The 17452-nt window shown below is 41.2% G+C and overlaps 3 protein-coding genes across 5 annotated transcripts; 1 reads left to right on the top strand and 2 right to left on the bottom strand.

Annotated features, from left to right (window-relative positions):
* Positions 1-521: 521 nt before the first annotated feature.
* Positions 522-6250, top strand: cnih1 (cornichon family member 1). Its single transcript, XM_076108609.1, has 5 exons — positions 522-714; positions 1787-1855; positions 4362-4474; positions 4567-4710; positions 4961-6250. The coding sequence occupies exons 1-5, from the start codon at positions 634-636 to the stop codon at positions 4986-4988; spliced, it is 435 nt and encodes a 144-aa protein (XP_075964724.1). The 5' UTR covers positions 522-633; the 3' UTR covers positions 4989-6250.
* Positions 6094-10983, bottom strand: cdkn3 (cyclin dependent kinase inhibitor 3). Of its 3 annotated transcripts, none has more exons than XM_076108607.1 (8): positions 10818-10977; positions 10265-10361; positions 10096-10151; positions 9940-9984; positions 9061-9283; positions 7818-7849; positions 7554-7657; positions 6094-6787 (listed from the first exon to the last, which is right to left on the bottom strand). In XM_076108607.1, the coding sequence occupies exons 1-8, from the start codon at positions 10831-10833 to the stop codon at positions 6698-6700; spliced, it is 663 nt and encodes a 220-aa protein (XP_075964722.1). In that variant the 5' UTR covers positions 10834-10977; the 3' UTR covers positions 6094-6697. The 3 variants fall into 3 exon arrangements, 2 of the variants coding, with proteins under 2 accessions (XP_075964722.1, XP_075964721.1); XM_076108606.1 differs by having other exon boundaries at positions 10265-10394; positions 10818-10955; XR_012959049.1 differs by lacking the exon at positions 6094-6787 and having other exon boundaries at positions 7548-7657; positions 7818-8258; positions 10265-10394; positions 10818-10983.
* A 646-nt stretch (positions 10984-11629) lies between these two features.
* LOC142968233 (uncharacterized) lies at positions 11630-15704 on the bottom strand. Its single transcript, XM_076108032.1, has 7 exons — positions 15619-15704; positions 15218-15350; positions 14536-14600; positions 13784-13943; positions 13313-13427; positions 13145-13219; positions 11630-12384 (listed from the first exon to the last, which is right to left on the bottom strand). Exons 1-7 carry the CDS (start codon positions 15702-15704, stop codon positions 12155-12157), a joined length of 864 nt encoding a protein of 287 aa, XP_075964147.1. The 3' UTR covers positions 11630-12154.
* Positions 15705-17452: the final 1748 nt, after the last annotated feature.

The following is a 17452-nucleotide window of genomic DNA, read 5'->3' as shown; positions in this document are numbered from 1 at the left end:
AATGAAAGAATATATAAATACATAAAAAGATGTGGAAATTGTAGCACTTGATTACGGCCATTGTTAACAATTTAACGATATACATGTTGTACAGTATCTTCACATGTTGCCTACATACAGTAAATAATCATCCAGTCCATGTATTTCCATATATATATATTTTCCATTTGTATTGTTTACAACACAGAACACCTAACTTTTATCGAGATGTTATTTTATTGTTGGTCATTGGTGCCTTTTAATTATATATTTATGTAACGTTAAAACACCTATTTCGCAATACTTGTGTACATGACAGTCCTGTCTATTGTCCAGCTTTTTTTAAATCAATGTTACTAGCTGTTATTTATTTTTCTGTACACGCACATCAAAATAGATGTATAATAAATGAGTAAAACTCGTTATTTGCTCTCCAACTTGGCAAATAAATTGTAGGTCAATTAGAATTGGTAGAACAGAACTGAAGGACATACGTTACTCCAGAAGATGGCAGTAATGAGCCAAACAGGATACCAGCCAGCTAAGCACTGACTGAAGAAGAAGACGAGCTGACAAATCTCAAATCGGTTGCGAAGCTGCCCGCATCATCTGCCAACCGAGCCAGGAACCGACGAGCAGAACCCGAGAAAAAAAATGGCGTTCACATTCGCGGCCTTTTGTTACATGCTCGCTCTGCTGCTCACGGCGGCGCTTATCTTCTTCGCTATCTGGCATGTAAGTACACATTTATGGACAACTATACATAAGACGGTGGGCCTGTCAGTCCAACGGCGCTGGTATAATCAGGCGAAAGAGCGATGGACGTTGGCAAAGACCCCGGGCTAATAACGCTAGGCCAGCTTTGTGGCTACATAGCCGTTTTTAACGGCTGGACAGAACGTATCCATGCCAACTCCATAGAAACGGCCGCGCGCTCAGTGCTCGGCATACGTAACGTGCAACGCATCCGTACTAGAATGAATGGTACACAACCGTTAGCTAGGAGCTAACGTTAGCTAACGAAAACAAATACTATTTTGTCGTATTGTCACAATCCTCCTCCATTGTTCACCTGTTATTGATCGTAGTCTGATTATAGTGAAACGTCAAATAATCTATCAGGCTTGTCAAATGATCAGAGTCCAGCTATTAGCTGACCAGCTTGTTAGCAGGTTTAGCTAACATCAACGTCCAATCCCGAAACGACAAACGTCCCCTTCCCCATATTTCCCGACATGCAACATAGTTATGACCGTTCGTGTTATTGTCAAAATGTCAACATTATAAGTGCAGAATGTAAACTTTTAGGTAACGTAGCCATGACCCCAAAGAGCTGCATCGTTAACGTTACTCATTTTTACCCCATAGGTATAGTTACGAGAAGTATGTACTATTGTCTCATTCAGAATATTACAAATTACATGGAACAAAACTGACCATACATTTTAAATATGATTACCTTGGTGTAACAGAAAACAATTGATGGGTAAACAACAGGACTACAAAGAGGACATTGCTTTGACAGTGAAGCTTTGACACTAACTTGATTAATCGATAAGTTAAATCAGTCAATTTTGATAAATCTTGTCCAAGCGTTTATTGAAATATGAGAATTTGCTGCTTGAGCTGGTTTGTGTCATTTTGCAAATAGCCGGGTTTTGGACGGTTGGTCAAACAAAACATACATTTTGAAGGGGGGGGGGGGGGATCAGTTGATGCATTGCATTTCTTGCATGTTAATAAAATGTACACTAACATTAAGCTGCTCTGTGTACGTTGTTACATTGTGGTCATCTTGTTCCCTCAGATAATAGCATTTGATGAGCTGAAGACTGATTACAAGAATCCTATAGATCAGTGTAACACTTTAAATCCGGTAAGTGACACCACCGACCCTCACACGCCCTCCTTGCCTCTTTGACTGCATGCAGAAATGCTCTGTTGAAAGGTCTTTCATCTGTTTTCAGGATAACTTTGTCCGCCTATCTGTCTTTTTCAACCATTTCTCTGCACTGTTATGCTAAATAACCTACCTGTTATGAATTCCGAGATCTTGTCAGCTGTCAAACTCTAACGCCTTTTGTTGTTTTGTTTTTTCCTAATCTGCTTTTTTTTTTTTACACTTTGTTAACGGCAAAAAGACAGTTGAAAAGGTCAAAAAGATTAAAAGAGTCAAAATTGCAATAAAGGTTTGTACCAATCTTTAAAATGCCCGCTCAGTCCAACTCAGTCTGCAGTCTTGTCATTTTGCACGGAGAAGTGTTTGCAAATGTCTTTTCAGTTAACTAATCTCAAGAGTTGAAGCCAGAGTTTAGCCTGGGATTAGACCACCTGCCACCTGGGCCTCAGGGTTTATACTGTCATGGAGCATATTGTTTTAAAAACAAATCTTTTTTTATATACTTTTGTGAGCATTTTTTGACTGTTGTGGATCAGTTAGAGTGCAGAGCGTCAACTGGAATATTAGTTTTGCCTTTTTTATTGTTGTTTTTATAACTCATCTAACCAATTAAATTGACTGCGTTAAGCTGCTCGTCTAGGTGTAGGAGCCACGGACAACATTAGCTGGGATTAGATGTTACTGATTATTGATAAAGTGAATTCAGTTAACTGAAAAGACTTGCAAATGCTCAAAACATGCATGATCTTTATTACAACCTACCCTTTGTATTGCAAATAGTGTCAAAGTTACTGGTGCAGTAAATTCCCAGTTAAACACAACAGTGACATGACACCAGGCACACGAACAACAGTATTCATGGTAATCATGTAAAGTCCGATCAGCTAACTGGATTCTGTAGCGGAGCTTTTTGAGTAGTGGGTACTTTGAGCTGTGGATCATGGTATCTGGTGAGGCTTGATTGGTTTTGGAGGAAAATTTATTTAACGTTCGAGCTTTAAATTACATTTAATTATTACGCAGTTTCAGATTCAGTCATCAGAACTGAGCTAGCGTATACATGAGCTCAGTGTTGGCTCTAAACCGACATCACCTGTGGTTTAGACCAGATGGCTGCAGAATCCCAACACAGTCCAGCTCAGCAATATTTGGGGCCCACTGATTGGTTTGGGATTTCAGTAGTAGGAGTTATATTTGCGATTAAAAAGAGATTCCTCACGATGCACTCCACAGTAGTATCTGCAGTTTTGACCATGGACGAGTCTTTTTGCGTGTGGATTGTCAGCTCAGTCGGCACGTTTTGTGCTGAGATCAGTTGTTTTTTTGTATTTGGCAGCACAGTGCAGGATTTCAATACATTATAGCCCCTCCCCCTCCTCACACCTTCTTCCTCCTACACGCCCCTCACCTTTCCATCTGTGGGCTGTTGGTTGCCCCCCACACCCTTCCGCCCTCTGCTCTTTTTGAATGCATGGCTTCCATGTGGTGCCTCCATCTGCCCCCCCCCCCCACCCCCCACCACCCACCACATCGAGCTCTGTCAACCTGAGGCAGGCTGCTGCATCAACACTGCTCGTGCTCACAGCATGGTCCGTCTCCAGTGTGTCCCCGTTTGTCAGGACGTGGTATGATCTGTAGGTTTGTCCCTCAAAGATGTTGACACGCCCAAATATTCTCCAGAGCAAGTTGTTGATGGGTTTGATGATGCATGACACAATAACCAGGGTGGGAAATTAACCTTTTCTATCCACTTGACACAATGTCTCGTAGATTTCTAAATTTCAGCTCGCATTAATTTACAGCAATAAGTCCGTGGTGAAGGCTGAATGGGATGCATGTCGCACATTGTTTTGCCACATTAGACGGAGGACATCTGAAGGTATTGCGTAAGCCCCACTGTGGGGTCTTTCTTTCCTCAGGTTTAACATGTTAGTGTTCAAATCACGGCAATTCTGCTTAATTTGTCATCCTGTTTATGGTTATCCACAGTGTGGGATCAGTGCATGATGAAGCACTGTTCACGTAGTACCAACGGCTTATATGTGACATTTCTCTGCACATGTAGTAATGTGTAGAGATTGGACATTAAACTGTGACACAATAGGCTTAACGTTTAGGAAATGCATTGTTAAAATAAGCATCTCTCTGTAGCTAATTAGTATTTCACTCCTGTCTTTGACTCTCTGTGGAGCTGAGGGCAATTTTTAGACGTGTCTCTTTAAATACCTCGGCTTTGTAAAAAAAGGCCTAATCATTGCCTTCAGGCTCTGTAACTTCGTACTGTTCTGGCTCTAACTTCTCCATGTATTCCATGTGGCTCCTTACTGGGTAATAATTAAGTATTCTGTGTGGACAGTTTAAGAATTAGTCTGTATCTCACTGACAGTAAATCAGCAAACAGACTCACAAAAACATGAGCGTTGGACTGACTGATCGGCGAGTTTGAATTCTGACATTTTTCTTTACATTTTGTTCTTCCCAGCTGGTTCTCCCAGAATATCTCATCCATTTCTTCTTCTGTGTGATGTTCTTCTGTGCGGCCGAGTGGCTCACCCTCTGTCTCAACTTGCCGCTGCTGGCTTATCATGTCTGGAGGTAAGGACACATGTCAGTGCTTAGGCTATCAATAACATCTGTATTGCACGGAGTAATGAGGTTTAACGCACCACTTTGTCTCTGTGATGCAGGTATATGAGCAGACCCGTGATGAGCTGTCCAGGACTCTACGACCCGACAACCATCATGAACGCTGACATCCTGGCGTTCTGTCAAAAAGAAGGCTGGTGCAAACTGGCTTTCTACCTCCTGTCCTTCTTCTACTATCTCTATGGGTACGCATTATTATTTCTGCTTTGTTTTGTTGTACATAAAACAATTAAAATAAACGTTTCACCCCCCAGTCTTTAAGCTAGACTATGCTACGCTAACCATCCCTTGGCTGTAACTTCATATTTATTAGCAAGAAAGTAAATAAGTGTTTCAGATGCAGACGTTAAACCCTGTAAAAGCCAACATGGCGACGTGTGATGTTACGGGTGTAAGTGTTTAACTCGTCCCGCTTTGTCGTCTCTTTGTAAACAGGATGATTTATGTTCTGGTGAGCTCTTAGACGGGCCGATGAAGGAAAAGGACCTGCATGTACAGTAGACGACCAGACACTATGATCTTAGTGCTGGAGCACTGGACCTGCTGGAGACCACCGCTCAGCAACAAGACGCCAGTTCAAGCAGACAAACTCTCAACCCCCCCCCCCCCCCACCCCCACCCCACACGCGAGTGTCATTTTGGAAACATTTAACCCGTTTTAAGAGAATATCTCGGTCGCAGCGTTCCTCTCACAGCAGTACAGTTTAAATTTGATAGAAAATGAGGACAAACCTAAATGGACGTGTTTTTTTTTTCCCCGTTTTATTTCTAATGGTGTGATTCTGATGTTGGGGATTTAAATAGTTCATCTTGGCTCCCAACTTTTGAGGGAGAGTCTGAGCTGTGCTGCTGAACTTCATTAGCTTCTCCTGTGAATTAGACTCTTGGCTTTAACAGCTCATGTATTACCTGCAGCGTGATTCATTATCACTAAAACAAATAGTTAAATGCAAACTTCACTTCTGTTATTGGACATTTTGGGGACTTTACTGTTTTGTACAGTACGGGCTGGAGTGCGTTGCACAGGAACAATCACAACCTGGTTGTCGCGTCAGTTTCAGAACCATCTGATGTATTCCTTCCATACTTCAGACTTATCCATCGCAGCATTTACATGATGTAATCCCTATTGAACTCAAAGGCAATATTTAAGTGTGAATCCAGAGTAGCCAGCAACGTGTGACCTGTGTTTGTGTAGAACCGCCCTCGCAGCTTTCAATAAACTAGAAGGTAGACTCAACAGTACAATAATATATATATTGGAGTGTTAGGAAGCAACAGTACTTATTCTCCTTCTGAACTTTGGTGGGACACTGCGAGTATGCCATACTGTTGAATGTACCTTTTGAAATCTCTTAACACTGTCATTTGTGCATTTTCTTCATCTCACCACCAAATATTCCACAGCATTAGTAAGTCAAGTGTTTATTTATTCAATGTTTTTGAATTTTACTTTTTATGTTTCCAAGATATTAAAGCACTCCACGCAGCGTCGCGTCATCTCCAGTCAACAAATCTGGAAAGTTTTTTTTTTTTTTCCTCCGAATCAAAAGGCCATTAGACGAACATTTTCATAAATACTAAGAGTATTTATTGCCATTTTCAAATGTGTACATTTATCAGGGAAAGCTATGGTCATTTGTCACAGATAACATTTGTATGCATTAGATCCCATCATGTCACAACTTGAGTTTATTTGAATCTAAATAAAACTATCCAACTCTGTTACAATGGACTGGAATGTTGTTTTAACTCAAAACCTTTAAAAAAAGGACATGAGTGGCAAAAACACATTTTTATTAGCCATGCTAGCGAAGTGGCTAATAAAAACAAATGTTATGAGAAATAACGTGGAGCAGGAAAGTACTGATTTGCGCTAGTACAGATTTAAGAAAAGACCATCTCAAAAAAAATGCAGCTCATTGGACAAAGTATCAATACAGCAGGAGACCTTTTCTCAGTTCACCTCAACCCTCGTGACAAAAACCTCTTTAAATGTAACAATGCAAACATGCTAATAAACACCCCACCAGCATATCCTCAAGTCTTTAATTTGATCATGAGAAAAAGAAATATATTAAAGTATTCTGTTAAAGTGCAGTCATTAGAGAATAGAATTGTACATCACACCATCAGGAGAGAAACGCTGACTAATGAGATGAAGAGAAATGATCACCGTGACACTGAGCGCTCTGTGGAAACCTCTCTGCTCTGCTGGTAGGCGGCGTACTTTTCCCGAAACTCATGGAGGAAGTTGTATTGCTACGGAAAAGTTACATTAAGGTGTTAGCTGACATGTTTGTTTAGCAACGCACAGCACTTATAAACAGTGCATGACATCACATCGGGTGTAATATTTTTAGGATTTCATCAAAAGCTACGCTATCAGTGCACGGTCAATGGAAGAAGCTCCTACATTCACTTCAGTCTGACCAATACTCACTTTATATACAAACTACAATATCAATGTTTGAGATTTTCAAAGATCTCTAAAAATATGTCGCCCAATATTTGTTTTCTAACAAACAAAGTAACATTTTTAACAAGGACAACTTTAAATAACAGCCAATAATAATGACAGTTTGTCTTTCAAGGTCATGTTCTCACAAAGTATTTGAATGCAATACTTGCAAGTAGCTCTCAAATCTCTAATGTCAGAGCACTGTATTATAAATACTACGGTATTTATCAAACTAGGTCTAGTTTTCATAATGTGGACATGCTGACTAAACTTCCAAAAACACGTAAAACTTATAATATAATAATGAGAAGTAGCACTGAGTCCCTTCATTTTGATGGTGGACCATATTTATTATTATTATGAACAACAATATACAGACTAAATAAAATGGAACATTTTCGGGAGTAACATTCAAAAATAGTCTCAACTTACAACTTAATTACTCAACAATAATTGTCAAAAAGATATCTTGAGTAAGTGACAAGTATAAATGGCAGCCTAAACATCTACATGTGTAATGAGGCAACCACAGCAGGGTACAGTTCCTTAAATACAACAGAGTCTCACCTTCACGGTCTGTATGGCTCCTCCTCCTCGGTGCTCCCGGAGGATTTCGATGGCTTTGTTCGCCGTCATCGTCGGAGAGAGCTGAAGCAGCAGACAGGCGGCGACTGAAAACACGAGACATCCACGAGATCAGAGCAGTGAAAGAAAGGGATTTAAAAAAAGGTCAAACTTTTCAACATAAACTGACATTTAAAGAAACAAACACATTGACGGATGACACAAAGAACAACTTTCAAAGTAAAAGGAGAAGTAAAATATTCTTACTTAATCCGGAGCGTCCCAGGCCTCCGTAACAGCTGAAGGGGGAAAAAAGAAAGAGCAAAATCCCATCAAAAGCTGAAAGCTGGAAGCAAATCGCTCAGTTGTGTAATGAGAGGTGTCCCGAGGGAGTTACGGAAGATCGATGTCTTTGTGGTGAGATGTGCCCTGGTTCTCTAGGGCTGTTTGGCACTTCAAATATTACAAAAACACAAAAGGGTAGAACCGTTTGTATCGATGTCGATCTTTAACCTTCGCTGACACGGTTTCTACGCTTGCATGTTTGGGTAGAAACATCGTGACACTCTCTCACACATTAGGAGAGTTCAGTACAACCAGTTCCAGTCAGGAGCCTCTCGGGGGGGCCTCGAGACGCATGAACCAGCAACCTTCCTCTTCCTGCTCTGGTCTGTTGAGGCTGCTGAGAGTCTTGCTGCCACCATGACACTAAAAATATTAAATCTCATTAAATCTGTGAAAAGATATTGTTAGAACACAAACGTTTTCTAATTTTAACAAGATATCTTTCATGTCAAACGACATATTTTTGCATCACTTTTAGACAAATTACATTCTTACAAGAAACTTTTCTTGTCAAAATATCATTTTATGTCATCAATCACAAAACCTACTTGAGAAACATTTCTTGTTTTCGTGTCATGCTGCCATATCCAATAAAAACAAGACGGATCACAACTTGTCATGTAATCACTCTTTTTCATTACGTTCTACTTCACGAGTCGTCTTGTTGATGTAGATCAGCTGAGGTGAGCTCGTTTATGATTTATGAATGCTCTCTCTCTCTTAACCAGTCTCATCTTTTGAACGAAGGGTGTGTCATATTTGGCTTACCTTCTGTTCAATAGTTTAATCCATGCTGTTGTAAGTATGAATGAAAATTTCAATAAATAAAAAATGCGACCAAGAAAATAAGGTTCATCATCAACAGCCATCTGATTTTAGAAGTATTAACATGTATTGTTTCTGGGAAACATTAAGACGTTAAAAAAGTCTGGTTCATACTGCTTCACTCGCCGTAACACGACCAGCAAGACTTCTTCTGACAGCAACTTGAGACAGTTTAAATAAACTAAACACTTTGAGAGTACTTCCATGTTCGAAGCCATTTCCTGTCCTACTTTTATCCAGAAGAAAGAGGAAGATAAACTGGGAAATGTAAAACACGCTACACGCTAGTTTCTTTTTGTGATGCAACTTTTAGAGACATTTTTTTTTTTAATTCTCTTACTGGATCACAGTCCTCCTGTTGTTCTCGAGGCCGACCTGCAGCTCCTCCAGGATCTGGCAGCACTGTTCCAGCTCGGGAGTGTCTCCGTCTGGGAAGGGCGTGTGGTGGACTGTGAAGCCTCGCTGCCGGTAGACCTCCAGCAGGGAGGGAACCCGGTACTTGTTCAGCTCTCCTCTGGTGCAGAAAACAAACACTTCCTGTACCCCCTGGTTCTGGAGCTCTTCTGTTGACAAGAAGGAAGCAAAAAGATGTAAAACAGGTTTTTTTTCTCAGACGAGGCCGGTTTATAAGAAGATCGTTTTAGGGGAATATGTTACATGTACAGGTTAGCCAATGCCTCCGGTTGCTTATATTGCTGGAAAATGAGGATTTCACTCTTGCTGCAAACATGAGCTCTTTATTTCCAGTAAAGAGGGCTCACTCTCTGCATCTTCACAAACACAACTAAAAGAGTTGAAGCGCTTCTTCTGCCTTTGGACTAATCCTGATAATCAGACTGATATTACATTAAAGTTCATTTCTGTTTCATTCATTTTCACTTATGAAATCTGAGAGAGAACTTAACCCTTTAGGAAATTGTGATTGTGACAAATTGTACCGTTTCTCCATTTTATAGACCAAATGATTTAATAACTCAAATAAAGATAATCAATTGAATTGACAATGAAAACTATTATTATTATTATTATTAGTTGCAGCCTGCGGTTACAGTATGTGATTCTATAAAATCATGCTCACACACTACATTTCCCAAATCCACTGGAATGAGGTATTTCAAAAGAAAGGCCAAATAAAAGATCAACATGTGAATGTTATTATGGTTGTATTTTATTATTTCATATTTTATTCAAGCACCAATAAGGAAGAAGGTCGTCTTACCGACATCTCTTTCCAGACTCCTGCGGATGTCTTTGAATTTGCAACCTGAAGTCAAATGAGGAAAAAGTTGTTTTATTTTCAGTTTCACAAAACCTCACAATAAAGTAAAAACATCAACATGCAAAGACACAAACATATGATAAACTAGGACTTTACCTGGCAGTGCGCATATCCCAAGAAACTGCGAGCACTCTACTATGGACAGAGGTAACCTTAAAGCCAATCACAAACATATTTACATGTTTACGTCACTACACACATACAAGCAAACTGACTTTCACTGATGCACAAACCTTTTGGCCCCCAACAACTGCTAAAAACTTACCAGGAGATGTGGAAGGGCGTCAGCTGCTCCTCTCCAAAATCCTCCTCTTCAGATGAAGAGTCAAACTCACTCGTCCTCATGGCTCCAGCCCAGCAGACTGTTGAGACAGTAGGAAGGTACAACATGTTTGCTGTGATGGATTATTAAGTCTCTGATATCACAATGCAATGCTATAGCTCACCAATAAATACCTAAAACCATGATGGGTATGCTCCTTTAAATAAGCGACCATGTCAGCAACTAGCTAGCTAGTCTACACACCAACCTGCACACTATGAATTAAACATGCTATAGTCGGGCTAGGAGCTAGCTTTTTCTGCACTATTAAAGGTATTAAGATTCGGATGAAGGCAACAGAATATTCAGAATACATTTATTTGAATGTTGCTTGGAGAGATATTTGTTGCAGATAGCTAGCTAGCTAGCTAGCTAGCTAACGATCTGTCTCGCAACACGGCAAACAATTACCTAAAATCTTTTTCTTACCATTATTTGAACAAAAAGAAAAAGATAGAGAGATGTATTACATACATATATATATATTTATATTTACCTATATTTGGCTTCATTTACGGTACGTCTTTGTCTCTTTTCTCACCAGTCACGTTCTCCTCCTGTCGGCTGTTTTGACAGCTCCGTCAGCTGCTGCCTCGATTTTGAAAACTCACTGAGGCCCAGCAGCCAATCAGATTCAAGTACTGTCCCTTAACCACGCCCCTCTACAAAACAAAGCAGGCACGTGTGCGCTCGATTTATTCTGCGGACTGATACATGCGGGCGGAGTGAAGAAAATTATCGGTGACAACATCCATCGATTTTCTAAAAATAATTTTTTTTATTCAAGGTGTTTTAATTTTTTTAATTGTACATGAATTAGCAGAAGCCTGTTGTAAATTTAAAATCAAATATATATATAAAATATAGTGTTATGTATAAAAATGTGTGTGTAAATGGTACTGCACCTATGTTTCTATATATTTAAAGTTTAAATGTGTATATATAATGTATGTGTTATTCATACATATAATTGCATTATGTAAGGCTATATGACACACATCATGGCAGCCGGAGTTACTTGATTTCTGGAGTTATTTTCCAAAATGATTTCACTCATCATTGACATAATCGAAGGCATTGCACTGTGTATAATGCCATCTCTTATCTATTATGTTTTCTTTAATTTTATTAATATTTCTCTGCATAAGAAATCACAGTGATGTTTTGTAGGAAATTGCACAAAAAAGTCACATTTCCATATTGAAAAGCTTTCAAAAACTACTTTCTGAGCATCATTTCAAGTGTTATGTGAACTAATTAAATAAAAAACATGTATTGGTAAAATAACAGTAGAGTAGAATATAGGTATACTATAAAGATAAAATATTTATATATGATAACTATCATAAGTAATACTTCCTTTGGGGCATTTACATGGTTCCACTGAACCTGACTTCCTCAGTTAATCACAGAGCTGCTCACTGAGCGTCATGCGGGACATCTGCTGTCGGCACAGAGCAGTGCGCAGCTCAGCACCAGACACCTTCACGCACTGCAAATGACTGAAACCAAGTTCCTCCACAGGAAAGCAAACACTGGACATTTTAAGTCTTTTTGGAGTCACTGCAGCTTTTCAGATGTCCGGAGACGCAATATTAGAGAGCTGTAACTGACGTGAGTGTCCTTTGGCTTTCTTTTTATACCTTTTGCTTCAGCAGTCAGTGCTTTTCTCATGTTTTTTATGTTGAATTCTTTGATATTTGGAAATCACTGATATGATGATTTTGTTTAAGAAATATTATAACATGCTTATAAGTAGCTATGATCGTCACAGTCTTGCAACCTACAGTAAAAATGTGATTTCTGCATATTTTAAAAGTGTTATAAAATGACCTACGGCGATCTGTCATTTTGGTTTAGAACTGATTTTATATGATGTATTTGTAGTTTAAAACATGAGGCTGTCACATATTCCAGTTTTTTTTTGCTGATCCGTGCCTGCCCTTCTGTCAGCAGACTTATAAGGAGGGATCTTGGCTCCTGCAGCCATTTCCCCTGCAGGGCTGAGCTCTTTGGCTGGCTTGCCACTTCCTTAGCAGAGGAGCTGCTGGCAGGAGCGACATCTGAGCAGGTACCACAAACAAACAAGAATATGGACACGAGAGTCATTAAATCTGGTTAAGAATGTCATTCAACCTCTTCTAGTAAATGTATAGGCTTTAGTATATAGGTAGGAGGAATAAATGATGTGCATTTGGTCAGGAAGAGGTTAAAGATTCACTTTTCGGAACAAAAAACCAGGTTCACTTTCCTGCTTTGTCCCCATTGTGTGAATGCTGAATCTTTGTTTGGAGATAATTACACAGGAGAACACGGTTTTCTCTGCATGGTGGAATTACCAAACTCAACTGTTCTCTTTACAGTTTATCAGCTAGAAATATCAAACAGTCTGTGATGGTCTGTGCAGATTATTAACTGGGTGTTTGCAAACAGCCTTGTTTGTGTGTCTCTCTCTGTACAGGTCATGAAGCCTCAAGAGGCCGAGCTCGTCAATGAAATCTCCAAGGTATTCTGCACCTTCCCTCATCAGCCAGCCTGGCTTTGTTAAAGAGACAGCTCACTTTATATTTAATTAAAGCTCTAATTATTTAAAAAAATTAGCAGCAGATAGTATAAGTAAGTAAACAGTCAGTTTAGAATGATCACAACTCCATAAGTGTAAATGTCAGCGCTGTTGTGGTCTTGTTAATGAATCTAATTGTATGTTTGAATAATATATGACACCTGCTGTCCCCTCAGTTGCAATGCATGGTGTCGGAGCTGAAGACGGGGTTCACCAGCGCTCTGCTGGAGCTCAGTCAGATCCAACATGGAGACACGTACCTGCGGGAGGAGCTGGAGGAGAACAGGAGGAGCTGCCAGAAGAAAGCTCTCCGTCTGGAGGCGCTGGTCGAGTCTCTGAGGGTGAGAACTCAGATTAGTTTAAACTATTGAGAAATATCTAGTGTTTGAAAGTTTGGTTACAGTGAAATGACACGTCCTCATCTTTACCCGGCGTCTTGTCATCCTGCAGGAGGAGCTTGGAGTGATGGGGGGTCAGATCTTGCAGCTGTACAGCAACAGACAGAGACCTCAGCAGGATGGAAAGAGCTCCACATCCAAACACAGAGAGAGGTGAAGAACAAACAGATATAAACTACAGAGCTTTACAGATAAGAAAGTATATGGAATATCTAAACAAATCAGATCTATTTATACTGTTATATATATATATATATAACAGGATAACTCTTTCCTGGTTTGTGCTGTAAATTTCAGTCAAATCAAAGTGTAAAATGCAGAATAGAACATGAAAGTCTTCTTAACTATGTTTGTTTGTTTACAGGGAATCAACGTGTATGCTTTCATATTAATGTTGTCACAATCTTCAGTGGCACACGGCAAACAATGACTCATAAAACAGCTGTTTACGCCCAGTCATCAGGCGATATGACGTTTTTTAATGACAGACATGTGAAAACCTGCAGAGAGACATTTTGCCATCTGTCCACTGTCGTGCAGCAGCGATCCAGCAGAACCGGCCTGTGAGCGGAGGCCGTGTGACTGTTCGTCTGCTCCACCGGCCGGTCTGTCCAGAGGGAAAATGCTCCTCCACTGCTTCCTGCAGGGCCTCAAAGCCGGACTGAGCGAAGGCACGGGTGAGCAACAATGTGCAAACGACAAAAAAATGTTACAAGATGTTTTCAACTCGTTAAAACGGCAAAAATGTTTTAAAACTCAACAACTTGAGTGAGTTTCTTTGTTGTTACTGAAGCCACTGGACGTTAAAGTGGCAATGCCTAAGATTTCAGTCCTGGTCGATGTAGAATTTCTATTTGAATTGTGCTCAGAGTTCAGCAGTCTGGAGTCTTTTTGTTCAATCAGGTTATCAGAGTTGTGTGCATATAGATCGGAATGCTGCAAATATGTTTATATTGCAATATTTGTGTTACCTCTTTTGGCCAAAGATAGTAAACAGATTATATATTATATATTTAAATGAGAATCACTTTAGAGCACCTTATTTCTGTTCGCTATATTTAGATTATCAGATTGGAGATTAAACTTGATGCCCATTCAGAAACTGTCTCATTTGTTGAAATATGAACATTACGAGTGATCTTTTTCGTCCAGATGCACGACATCAGGTGGCGATGCAACTTCTACATTCTGAGTGGGAGTACGTGTCAACCTTAAACCAGCTGTATGATAAATACAAGACACCGCCAGCTCACCAGATGACTGTGGAGCCGTAGTAAGTGCTACATGTTGACGAAACAGCAGCACAGGTCTGTCCTGTCTAAAAAAAACAAGCAACAAATTCTTCCTTCTTGTAACGTCTGAACACAGTTGAACTGCACAGATCATTAATGGTTGCTTACATAAATTCTTTAACAAGCGTTAAACTTCCATTTGTAATTAAAATCCTTGTTTTTTTGTGTCGTGACCCAGTCAGACGTATCTGAAGTCTGTGGAGCAGCTTTTACAGCGACACCTGATCTTCAGAAACACCCTGCAGGAGCGATTAACTGCTGAACACTGGAAATCTCTGGTTGGAGACATCCTGGTGCAGCTCATCGGACAAAACGATGTAAGTTGGTGTTTTAAAAAAAAAAATGATGTCAGTCCATTACAATGAACACTGAAGGTGCTCACGACTGCTTTGACTTGGGTCGTCCAGACAGCCTTTTCGGATATGTACCTTGGATACACAGCTACCCTGGCATCATTCCTCTCGCTGGAGTTCAACAGACTAAATCTTTCTGAGAAAATGCAGAAAATGCAGGTATTTTAATTGATAAGCGTCGACATTATTTATCTACAAAGTACCTGGGAAACCAGACATGCTGATGGATATCTCCTGTCTGCGTTTAATAGAGCGGCCAGATGGAGAAAGAGGAAATGAAGCTGCTCTACCTGCTGTTGGCTCCTGTCGCTCGCATCCACGGCTACCTGAGCCACATTCAGGTGAGTCAGCAGCCACAAGGAGTCCAGTTTGTGCAGGTCAACACTGACCCTATAATGCTGAGGAGGTCCAAAATAAGAACATCTGAAAAACACAAAAACAATGATTCAGAGCAGGAAATAAAACCAATGAGGATGTTTCTTGAAGGATAGTAGAAGGCCAGAGATTAATGGATGACAAAACACACAAAACCTTCATAAATATTAAAGGCCTTATGAAAGTAGATTTAGAAACAATTTTAGAGGTACTACAGGTCAAAATACATATAGGCTAGTTAATAGGTTATGTTAAACTGACCCTCATCCTTGCTTCGTTGTTTAATATTTCTCCGTTTTCCTTCTCTAGAACTTGCTGCAGTGGACCAGTAAGGAGCATCCTGACTGCAGCCTCCTGCTGGGAACTGAGCGAGCCCTGAGGAGCATCTTGTCCCGTTGTCATGTGATCCTGGAGGAAGACATCCGGTGGGAGGAAGGAGAAGGAGGTGGACAAAGGTCAGGACATCAAGAGAAGGATTAGGATTCACAGATGATCTATGATAATTAAAACTCAGATTGATGCCATTTATATAAGGTTACATGTTTATGTTTATTGCCTTCCTGTTTTTGTCTTTGGCTCATTAACAAATTAATACATTCACATTCATTCTTTGCATGGCAGCAGCTGCTCTGATGCAGTGGCTGGTGGATCCTCTGCAAAGTGCTGCACCAGGAGCCAGCAGACCAGAGAGTCTCAGCGTCAGTCCAACACCGCAGCTCAGAGGCGAGTGTCGCCCTCTGCGGGCTGCAGTCAGTACAGCAAAGCAAGGGAGCACCTGCAGTGTAAAGATGTGGAAGGAGCACTTCAATCCTTGAAGAAAAAGTATAGAAGGGTTGTCAGGAAAAGGAATTTAAAATATCCGTATTTACATCAAAGAAGATGACAGTGTTCAGGTCATTGAAAGAAGAAAGAAAATAATGGAAGTAGGAACAAAAGAAAGTAAATAAATAATGACAGAAGGAAGACAGGAGGGAATGACAGGAAAAGGGAAAGCAATGAGGAAAAGAATGGAAAGAGTAAGAGGAGGTTAGACAATAATGAAAACAAGCAAATGTACATATTTCCACCTCCTTCACGCCACTGCCCCTCACTGTCACAGCTCATGTGGGCGTCCTGCTACAATAACCTCCACTCTCCTTCCCACAGAGACGACCAGCAGCCTGTCAGTAATGGAGTGGACGGGTGTCACTCGATGCGTCTGGAGTGCTGGTCCTGCAGCCCGGTGAGGAGGAAGGGCTGTGGAGGAGACCTGGCCCTCCTGAACCAGCCGGCCCGAGACTGTGGACACGCCTGCTGCTCCCTCCTCACGCCCGACGCCGCAGCGTGGGGTGAGAACAGCGACTCAGGCCAGGGCACCTCCAGCCAGCTCACCGGGCAAGGCACCAACGGACTGGAGGCCCCTCACGCCCACCACAGCCTCGAGGACTGCGAGACGGACCAGGACGACACCTCAGCCTTCGACTACTCCTCCGTCACCTCCTGCAGCCCTGACGCCACCCTGCGCAGGGAGACGACGGGCAGCAACAGCAGTGAGGATGAAGAGGAGGACAGCCAGGTGCCGGTGCTGTTGAAGCCCTCCTGCAGCCAGCAGCAGTCGAGGGAGGTGCCCAGAGAGAGGACCATGTGTCTGAGGTGGCAGATTCCCAGATTGACCCCTCATCCTCCTCTTCGCCACGCCGCAGGGCCGCGTGTGGACGGGCCGACGCCGTGCCTCGTCAGCTCCTACGGAAAGAGGCTGGTCAACGTCAGGAAGGGGTCTCCTCCTTTACATCCAAAAAGTGCCTTCAGGCCCATCTGGGATGATCCATCCAAACAGGTATCTAGCTTTTTGTTCCAACACATATGCCATCAGAACATTTGAAAGATACTATACGTGCATTAATACAAATCTGCATATAGTGGCTTTAATAAAATCAATTAAAATGAATTCAAACTAGACATCTCTAGTTTGTTATGCAAATGAAAACACCAGGGTTATTTTCAGAGTCTTGACAAAGGACAACTCCTTGCAAGTGCTGTTGAATGAAACTCACTCTGACCTGCTCTCTGTATTTATCCGCATCACTCCACGTACCAGGCGGATGCAGCTCCAGAGAAAGACAGCAGACAAGGCTTCGTACCGATTCAAGCCCCAGCGAGGCAAAGCTTGC

Source organism: Anarhichas minor, unplaced genomic scaffold (assembly GCF_050575085.1).
Source record: "Anarhichas minor isolate MPS153535 unplaced genomic scaffold, ASM5057508v1 ptg000040l, whole genome shotgun sequence".
In the NCBI taxonomy this organism is placed as follows: Eukaryota; Metazoa; Chordata; class Actinopteri; order Perciformes; family Anarhichadidae; genus Anarhichas; species Anarhichas minor.
The sequence above is the reverse complement of the archived record's forward strand: the minus strand, read 5'-3'. Positions and strand labels throughout refer to the sequence as shown.

Excerpts from the sequence above, each read along its gene's own strand:
- cdkn3 (XM_076108606.1), bottom strand. Across the intron at positions 10,152-10,264 it reads ACGCCCTTCCACATCTCCTG|GTTACCTCTGTCCATAGTAG; the intron begins GTAAGTTTTTAG and ends ATTGGCTTTAAG. Across the intron at positions 7,850-9,060 it reads AACAGGAGGACTGTGATCCA|CTGTTACGGAGGCCTGGGAC; the intron begins GTAAGAGAATTA and ends TTCCCCCTTCAG.
- LOC142968233 (XM_076108032.1), bottom strand. The coding sequence starts at position 15,704 with ATGACAACGGGACAAGATGCTCCTCAGGGCTCGCTCAGTTCCCAGCAG. Across the intron at positions 14,601-15,217 it reads GCGACAGGAGCCAACAGCAG|ACAGGACAGACCTGTGCTGC; the intron begins GTAGAGCAGCTT and ends TGTTTTTTTTAG. Across the intron at positions 12,385-13,144 it reads TCCTCCAGCTCCTCCCGCAG|ATGTCGCTCCTGCCAGCAGC; the intron begins GTACGTGTCTCC and ends GTACCTGCTCAG.
- cnih1 (XM_076108609.1), top strand. The coding sequence starts at position 634 with ATGGCGTTCACATTCGCGGCCTTTTGTTACATGCTCGCTCTGCTGCTC. Across the intron at positions 715-1,786 it reads TCTTCTTCGCTATCTGGCAT|ATAATAGCATTTGATGAGCT; the intron begins GTAAGTACACAT and ends TTGTTCCCTCAG. Across the intron at positions 4,711-4,960 it reads TTCTTCTACTATCTCTATGG|GATGATTTATGTTCTGGTGA; the intron begins GTACGCATTATT and ends CTTTGTAAACAG.